The following is a 9,962-nucleotide window of genomic DNA, read 5'->3' as shown; positions in this document are numbered from 1 at the left end:
ATAGTTATTTGATGGACTCTAACATTTAATTAGATTTATTAAGAATGTTGAATAAGTTGTGAACCAAAATATTTGGGAGAAACACTGTTAATTTTTTTAGATATAACTATCAATTGCCAATTTAAATATATATTTGATGTTAACTTCTTGGACATGAGAAATTCTCCTTGCATTCATATTTTACTTATTTTAAGAGGTTTTTAAATTTATAGATTATATCAATGTATGCATTAATTATCTCTTAATATTATTTTATTTATTTTAAGAGGTTTTTAAATTTATAAATTATATTGATGTATGCACTAATTATCTCTTAATGTTATTTTTTTACGGACTCTTAACATTAATGTATGACATACCCATATATTTGAATAGAATTTGAAGTTTATACATATATAAAGGTCAATTAAAATTATTTTTTTACAACAAAGCTCATTTAATCTAAAATTAGAGTATCACTAAAAAAGTTAAGATTATAATATTTTCTTTCTAATTAAATTAAAGAGTGAATCATTATTGTAACTAACTTTAAATGAGAAATTGTGTATATACGACTATTATATCTCTAAGGGTCAGCATTCGTTGACTCTAGGACTAACTATGCAATCTCTCGGTTGAATTAGTAAAATTCATTGTTTTTATTGAGTTATAAATGAAGTAACTGATCACCGAGTTACTATTGAAGTCAACGAATCATCGTATTATATATATATATATATATATATATATCATAATTAACTCTCATAAGACGTCCAGCCTAATAGTATCGATATTTATCAGTTGAGTTAGGGCTGCAACACTGTAAGTAATATGGATGTGTAGCCATTTTAAAAGTTAAAACTGTTAAGGTAATAACATTTTTTATATATGTTTTAATGACGACAAACCTTATGAAATAAATGATTAAGTTTTATGAATGATGATCTACTAATGCAAGAAACATGAATTGCATGAGTGAACAAGCAAGAAGCCATCAACAAGTGCATAAGTACATTCTCAATTGTTATGAAATAATGTTCTCATGATGAACAAGTTCATTGCATTCATAAATAGTCATATCTGTTCGACAAAATGACAAGAATTAACTTGGAAGAATAAATCATTTCAAGATTGAGTCATTTATTAAGTCATTTGTTAAAACAATGATGGAAGCACATTCATGAGAATGTCTTAGTTATTCAACTAAAGAACAATTGACAAGATTGGTCTTTTTAGAAGAACAATATGTAGTAAATCAGTTGACATTTCGCACATGATCTTCTCAATATTTAATAAGCAATTAAAAGTCAAGATTTGAAGACCTACTTGCAAAAACAAACATGCAGATTGATCTTCAGATTGATGACAAATTGATAAGAAGAACATTATGGTTTATAAAAGATCATTCTGATTTATTAAAAGATCATTCTAATTTATCAAGATCATTCTGATTTATCAAATTATCATTCTAGTTTATCAAAAGATTATTCTGGTTTATCAAAAGATCATTATGGTTTATCAAGATCATTCTAGAAGAAACAAATTCATTTTGGTTCATACAAAACATTAGTATGGAAAAAACCAAGATCGTTCTGTTTTTGACAACATTTAGTATAGTAAAACCAAAATCATTCTGGTGTGTGAAAGTACAAGCCTTCTTTAAACAAGATCATTCTGGTTTGTGAAAGTACCAATTGTATTTTCACAAGATTATTCTGGATAACTTATTACAAAAGACTAAAATAAGCAAATCAAAACATCAAGAACCATAACAATATCAACCTCCATATTGATGGCATATGAAACAAGTACAGCTAGGACATCAATGATAAGACACTGATGCTACATCTCTGCAGAAAGGAAGCCTCCATACAAAGTAGAAAAAGTCTGACGCCAAACAATTGTCAAAAGCTCGTAGTCTAACACTCAGTTAAAACATAAACAAAGAACGTTATTCTAGGTTTACAAAAGACAATTGTGGTTACTCTTTTTTAAAAATAAAATTAAAACTGATAATTTTCCACAGTCCAAACCATAAGTTAAAGAATAACAAGATCACTCAAATCAATGGTGAAACCTAGAATTCGAGTTGAATGTCCAAATGAGGAAAACAACCTTCAAGTTGATGACAAGATTGATCTCCAAATTAATGAGTTATGAGCAATGACGCAAGTATATTGTACTTACATTATTATGCAGTAAGCTATGCATAATTCTGATTTGGAACAGTACCAACTGATATTTCACAGCACAATCGCTCACTTATTCACGTTTTCTATCATGCTCAAAAGCAACGACATTTTTCGTTTGTCAAAAATGTTATGGACAACAATATAAACATGTGTTTGCTTCTTTAAAATATATCTGACACTTGAGAAGTGTGTCCAGCTACTATATTTAGTTTAAGCTGAATATTCAAAGCCTTTTATCATCTAAATTGAATATCAATTGGAAGATGAAGACAAAAGTTCAATTTACAAATCTACAAACACTTGTTCAAGTAATTACAAGTCAAATCCCCTTCAAGCAAACCCCAGCTCTCTTCACTATATTTGTGGATCATCATTTATTGAATTTGTCTTTTTTTTTATCTTTTTTTTTTAATCTCAAACAAGTGTTGAGAAGTTTCAAGATCCCAAACATTTTTATCATACACATCATTTGTAACTCAAGTATATTTTTTATGTTAGATTAGGTGTATTTTTAAAAATCATTTCTAGGGTGAAAGGTGAAAATGTTAATTGATCAAGGTGTGATCAAGATAAAATATGTGAAGAAGAACATTCTGGTTATGAAGCGCGTAGTGAAAATATCACGGTTGTGAGGACTAGACTAGTTCGAGTTTGGTGAACTCTTATTCTTTTTGTGTGTGGTCTTTCTATCCCTTATCTTTAATTATTTGCACACACAAATCACATTTCATTATTAACTAATTTGTTTTACTTACTTCTAACATATCTAAAATATTTTAAACATTCTGTTTCAACCAATATTGATCTTGAATTAATTTAAATTAAATACAATAATTAAAATTTTAAAAATGTCAGTATTCAAACTCCTATTTTTGTGATTGACATTACTACTTAAAAACTAATAATTAAAATAGTTAATAACTATTATAAAGACAGTATAATAATCATCTAACGAAAATTCTAATTGTTTTTTCATTTTCATTCATTATTTATTGATAAAAATCTTCTTCCATTAATATTTTTTAATAAATGATATATATTAAAAAAAATTGTTATTTTATTTTTGTATTTATGAAATAAATGTGTTAATAAAAAATTATCTACTTCAAAAATTTCAAAACATAACAGATCATGTGTAAAAGAGATTTAATATATATATATATATATATATATATATATATATATATATATATCATTTTTTCTTTCTTTAAATTAAACATAAGTTGTTTGATTAATATTAAATTAGTCTTTAAAAAATAAAAAATAAAAAATAAAAAGAAATATGTACATCATATGAGTATTTTAATCATTTAAAATAAAATAATTTTAATAATAAAAGATGAAATTTAAAATACAACCAAAATACAAATCACTATAATATTATTAATAAAATTATAAAATAATCATTGAAGTACAAATTAAACATGTGTTTTGTGTCACAAATACATCATTATAATATTACCAAATAAATTCAAACAAAATTCATATAAATGTTTTTATAATTTGCTCGCAACATTTGTTTGATGTACATAAACATAAAGTAAAAATGCATATTAATATTAAAATAAAAATAATATTTACAAGTATATAAATTCAAATGAGACTATTTATAACATATATTTTTAAAGAAGCAATGTAACATAAATTTAAATTGTAAAAAACAAAACATAAATTTAATAAAACAAGGAGTATATTACACATTATCTAAAACATGTGCATAATATTAATAATAATAAGAGTTCAAAATAAAAATAATTATTTTATAAAAAATAATTCACTAAATTAACTAAAATTTATTATAATTATATGTATTCAACAAATATTATAAATATATCTTTTAATAGTTTTTCTATATTATAAAAAAAAAAAAAAATTAACTCAAATTATTAATATACAATAAATAAATTCGTACAACGCACTGATATTATCCCTAGTAACTTTAAGTGATGTTGTCACTATTGCTGTAAATAGAAGTAGACGTATTTGTGATTGTCACTGTGCATATTACTGTAGGAACATTTTTGAAGGATATTGATGCGAATATTGTCGATTACCTTTTTTGTAATTGTTTTCTTCTAAAAGCATATGTTTACAAAATATTTTGTAGCTTCTCAATGAATAAATAACTAAATACTATTTTTCACTTGCAGAATAAATCACAAACTGACACATGATATATAATGTAAATTCATTTCTTTTATTTTAATTTAATACGTATAGTACGTATAATTTAGTTATTGTAACTAATTTCTTATTTAGCATAAAATATATATATATATATATATATATATAATATGTAATTTCATTTCTTTGATTTTAATTTAATACGTATAGTATTGATAATTTAATTATTGTAACTAATTTTATTTAGTATGAAATAATAATTACCAATGAATATTCTTATATAGTTTTAATATTTACCATATTAATATTTTATATGTCAATTATTCTTTTCAACAATCCAATTATTACATCTTAAATGTTCAGTTATCAACTAAAATTGACGTATTTTTTATATGTATATCTACTATATTATTTTCGTATATATTTAATTTGATATATGTAGTATAAATTTTGTTATTGTAACTAATTTATTTTCTTGATAAAAAATTATAGTATAAATTAATGGTTTCTATTAAATCTTATTGTTTCTATTAAATATTAAATGTTATTGTTGTTAGGGATTTTGCTGTTAAAAACAATTTTTAAGTGTTTTAAAAACTATCCTCTTGCTGAGGATGGCTAGCTCGAGGATGAGATTTTTAAATCGTTAGATATAAGCTGAGTAAAAAAGTAGGAGCAGAATATGAGGGACACACACACAATTTTATACTGGTTCACCCAAAGATGGCTACGTCCAGTCCTCACACCCTTGTGAGATTTCACTAACTTTCAAAACAGATCAATCCTCAACCCGAGGATGATTACAACTGTGTATTATCAAGCTTCACCAAGCTTACAATCAATTTCCAAATATTTCCAAGCTTCACTCACTAGGAAATTACAAAGTAGAATGAGAGTGATTGATACTTAATACTTTCTCAAAAGATATACAAAGATATAGCGTAGGATCAAAGAAAGTAATAAGGGAGGATGTGATTTCCTTCTTGAAAGCTTTAAGATGCATGATCTTTATATGCAAGTGTGTTGTGTGTCTTCCAATGGAGAGCTTGTATGCATTTTATAGAGATCCAAGCCTTTGATGACCGTTGGAGCTCATTTTCAAAGGATCCAAAGTTTTCATCAAAATTACAGAACTGCCACTCAGCTTGTTAGGCTTAGGCAGAACCCATCCTCTAGCAGCATAGCTTTGATCTTGACATGTCCTTGCTTTTTCACTTTAATCAGAGTGCAAAGCTGTTTCTGAGCTGCATTTTTCGAAGTCTTTAAGGTCTAGGTTGGCTTCATCTTTTGAGGTGATGTGGACAAGAGAGAAAAAGCCACTTTATGACATAGGACTGTCATACTTAGTCCGAGGATCAGATCTGGCAGCAACATGTGATCTTCCATTTTTGGCTTGTTTCAAGTTGCCTTTTGCTAACTTGACTTCCTTATGAATTAAAACGTGCAAGCCCATTAAATGGTCAGATTTTGACCTTTGCACATGCTTGATAGGTTGCTTTCACTTTTGCTAGCCTTTCCTTTACATACTAGATCTAGCCATATTCACTTTTTTCTTTTGACCTTTTGACTCTTACTTTTGAATGCTTTGTTTATTCATGTTTGACATTGTTATGCATTTCAATAAACACATTTGTTCTGGTGAGAGATCAGATTGCCCAGATCTGGAGTTTTTCAAATTGCAGCAATTTCCATCCTCGCGCTTGCAGCAATTTCCATCCTCACGAGGGTTTTCCATCCTCAAGCCAGAATCACTTTTTTCTTCTTTTTGCCTTAATGATTAATAACCTATTATCTTAAATGAATACACTCAAGAGCACATGTTAGTCATTAACCACAATCATAATCTCTTAAGTAATTTTGTTATCATTAAAATCATTTGAGAGATTTTGTCTCAACAATTGTAACTAATTAAATCTTAATAACAATTAATAATTACTAATTATTATTTGTTTTAGGATTAAATATACTTATTTTTTAGTATTTATAAAATTTCATTTTTTTTTAATTTTAGTCCATATAAAAAAAAAATATAACATTTAATCTCTACAAAATTATCATGCATATAGTTTTAATTTTTGTTGCATTTTAATGAACTTTTTCAAACGTGTACATTTTTACAACAATATAAATATTTCCTCCATAATAAATAAGTTTAAAATTAGATTTCGAAGTCCATATTTTTGTTACTTTTATCTTGTGTTATTTACATTTAAAAAATTCATATTTAATTAATTTTAAGTTAAAAAATCATTTTTGTGGAGATTTTTTTTATAATGTCCTATAAAATGTTAATAAAAATCATTTAAAAATTTTAAAGTTGAAGAATAATTTAACATATTTTGTTTCAACAAAAATTAAAACTGCTTTGTTGGATATTTTTTATAGATTAAAAATTATATTTTTATTTTATAAAGACTAAAATTAAAAGATTAAAACTTTATAAGAATTAAAAACACATTTACCTTTTGTTTTATAGCTTTATGTTGATATATCACGTGTTGTAATTAGTAGTTAATATTAATATTTAATACAAATATATAACTTTATAGTCAATATATAAATTATATATAATGTGTTGTAATTGATAGTTAATATTTAATATAAATTTTACGTGATATATAATCAATATAGTTTTTGGCAAGTATATTATGGTGTATCTAAGTTTTTTTGAGGGGGTGTATCTAAAATAATTGAATTCTACCCAGATTTGAAATCAAATTATTAATATTGCATTTCATGTGTTGACATTGACTCATGTTCAAGTAATTAATATTAAAAGCCAAATCAATGAAACATTGAAAAATATTAAAAAAATGCACAAAACTTTATTTATATTAAAATTATTTACATATGGTTAAAAGTATATGGTTTAAACTTGACATGTTTTGTTGGACAAAAAAAATTTACATGTTAGTGTACATTATATTTTAACCGCTAAAAAAAAGTAAGAATGTTCTCCATTTTTTTATTATATTTTTGTATATATAAATTATATAAAATACACATTTTTAAAATATGTGATATTTATTAAATATCTACACACAAAAATTATATTAATTGAGGTGTTCATTCTTTTTAAGAAATGAAGAGGATCTCAATAAAAAAAATTAATATGACATTCAAGCGCATGAAAAATATGATTTTGTCAGTGAACTATAATAAAAGGGATTAAAAAAAATATCTTACCATTATAATTTCCACCTCCAATTCGAGAATAATCCAGCAAGAAAACAATTTCTAAATACAGAAATCCATTAAATTATAAAATATTAGTATAACTGGTTTCCTTGATTGCTTTTTTGCCATATACTTTACAATTTGAGTCAACCCTTGAGATATCTGTATATTTTTATTTATTCTTTATCAATTTAAAATATATCGTTTGCAATATCACAAAAACAAAAAAATTACATTAAGAGAATGTCAGAGGTTTGGCTTTGTCTAAAGAAATCACTTCCTTGCAAACCTGATTCATCAGAGGTTCATGATCCAAAGGCAAATAAGCACCATAGAAGAAAAAACAACAAAGACAAGAATGATTTTTCAAATGTCAAAGATTGTACAAAATCACAAGCTAACAGTATCATGCTTAACCCTGTTTGTGTTACTCATGAAATTGTTATTGATAGAAAAAGTGGTGAGATTAAAATTTGTCCATGTTATCCTTGTTCTCAAAGCATTGAAGATGGAAAAGGTGTTGAAGGTTCTTCTAATAGATCCATGCCTTCAACAAAAACATATTGTGTTGATTGTGAATGTGGTATTTTCTCAAAGCCCAAGGTGAAAGTGGTGAAAGATTCTAGAAATGGTAATTTTCCAACAATAACTTGTCCTCGTGAATTTGGTGAGAAAAGTAATTCTCTTGACACTATTGAAGAAGAACATGATATCTCTGAGCATTCAGGTAAGGATTAGTATTTTTCTTGTAGATGAATTAGCATGCATTAGTTTGAGGTGCATTATGGTTTTAATTTGCCTCAATTTTATTCAGCTTAGTTTTCTTTTTGCTCATTGCTAACTAATTAACAATTTTGAGTTTTGTATGAATACAATAATTTACGTAAATGTTGGAACTATTGAGATTAAGTTCATAAATTGAATGTTCAATTCACTAATTCATGTTTAAGTACATATTTGAACTCACTTTGTGAGTAGCGAACGTGGTTTTCAAGATTTAAAATTGATTTGTGGTAACTATCAACATTTGAAATCAACAGAGAAATGGCTAGACTTTTACAATACAGTGAATTTTGAGTTCAAATTTTTAGTAGGAGAAGTGTCAATATTTAGTGTCTAATGTAAGATTAACTCCAATGAAAGGAATCAATGTAAATCAAAAAGTAATAATTGATTTTTGATATATCTGAGAATTCTCGATTAGAATTTATTTTGATTTTATAATTGATCTAACTTACTGTTATAATTTGTAATTTTTGCCTCAAATCGTAATTTTCACACTTAAATATAAATATATCCAAATATAAATAATTTTATCTAAAAACTCATTTTTAATTAAAAAACAATTTTACAAAATTTATTCAATTAAAATCAAATTTTGTCATCATAGAATTGAAGACAGACTAAAACATTAACATGGTTTGAGCTCTATGGCCGATACGGTAATATTCCAATGACCAATTGTTTGAAACCATGTCATTTTTTACATTTATTTATTTAGTAATTTGAATTTTGTAAAAAATGAGATTATTAACTCAAAAGTTATTTTTCATTGACTCTTATTTTAATAAGAAATCTGATCAAGTACATTTTTGCAGTGATCAAACTTCAAAGACAAGAATCATCATGGCAAATCATAAAAAAAATATGTGAAGCTAGCAATGTGAACGGTGAAAGAAAGGCAATAGAAATTGAATGTGTCTTGAAAGTCCAAAACACACAAGAGACATTTGCATGCTTTGAGGATTGTAGAGAAATGATAAAGATTAATGTTGAAAAGCTACAAATTAATCACCTGAGATGCTTAGTTGATGGAAATGAAATGTTAAGGTTTCATGGTACAACAATTGCATGCTCCCTTGGTGTAAACGACTTTTCTACTCTATGCACTTTAGACCATTGTGGTCTATGCCAAATTTTAAGGCATGGTTTCACTGCCAAGGAAGGATTCAAAGATAATATTGGTGTTTTCACAACTTCTACATGTGAAAAAGCTATTAATTCCATTAGCTTTACCAATAAACCACCACCAATGAGAAAATGTGTTATGGTGTGTAGGGTGATAGCTGGGAGAATCAACAATCCTTTGCAAGAGATTCAAGAAATGAATGATTCAAGGTATGATTCTTTGGTTAAAAAAATAAGCTGTCAATCAGATATTGAAGAGCTGATTGTTTTGAATCCTAGAGCTGTTCTCCCCTGCGTTGTTGTGATCTACGGATTTTGAATGTTAAAAAGTTGAACAGTTTAAGCAAAATTTCTAAATAATCATGTTATGTAATATGGATATTATGTTAAAAATGTAATATTTTCCTGAGTTTGGAACTTCAATAATCATATTATTAATAGCATTCACAAATTTGAAAAATACAACAGAAAAATTAGAATAATCTTCAGTTAGATTTTACTTATCACTCAATGAAATTATAGATTATTATAATTTCTTCTCCTGAAAACCATTAAGAAAAAAACAACTTAAACACATATTTT

The 9,962-nt window shown here is 25.8% G+C and overlaps 1 protein-coding gene across 1 annotated transcript; it reads left to right on the top strand.

The window, feature by feature from the left end:
* Nucleotides 1–7,715: 7,715 nt before the first annotated feature.
* LOC101508696 (uncharacterized) lies at nt 7,716–9,699 on the top strand. Its single transcript, XM_027336454.1, has 2 exons — nt 7,716–8,199; nt 9,071–9,699. Exons 1-2 carry the CDS (start codon nt 7,716–7,718, stop codon nt 9,697–9,699), a joined length of 1,113 nt encoding a protein of 370 aa, XP_027192255.1.
* The last annotated feature ends 263 nt before the right edge of the window (nt 9,700–9,962 follow it).

The sequence above is a fragment of the Cicer arietinum genome, chromosome 1 (genome assembly GCF_000331145.2).
Source record: "Cicer arietinum cultivar CDC Frontier isolate Library 1 chromosome 1, Cicar.CDCFrontier_v2.0, whole genome shotgun sequence".
Classification (NCBI taxonomy): Eukaryota; Viridiplantae; Streptophyta; class Magnoliopsida; order Fabales; family Fabaceae; genus Cicer; species Cicer arietinum.
Note: the sequence above shows the minus strand (reverse complement) of the source record. Positions and strands in the feature narration are given on the sequence as shown.

Coding starts and splice junctions, on each gene's coding strand:
- LOC101508696 (XM_027336454.1), top strand. CDS start 7,716: ATGTCAGAGGTTTGGCTTTGTCTAAAGAAATCACTTCCTTGCAAACCT. Junction 8,200..9,070: donor TGATATCTCTGAGCATTCAG/GTAAGGATTAGT, acceptor ACATTTTTGCAG/TGATCAAACTTCAAAGACAA.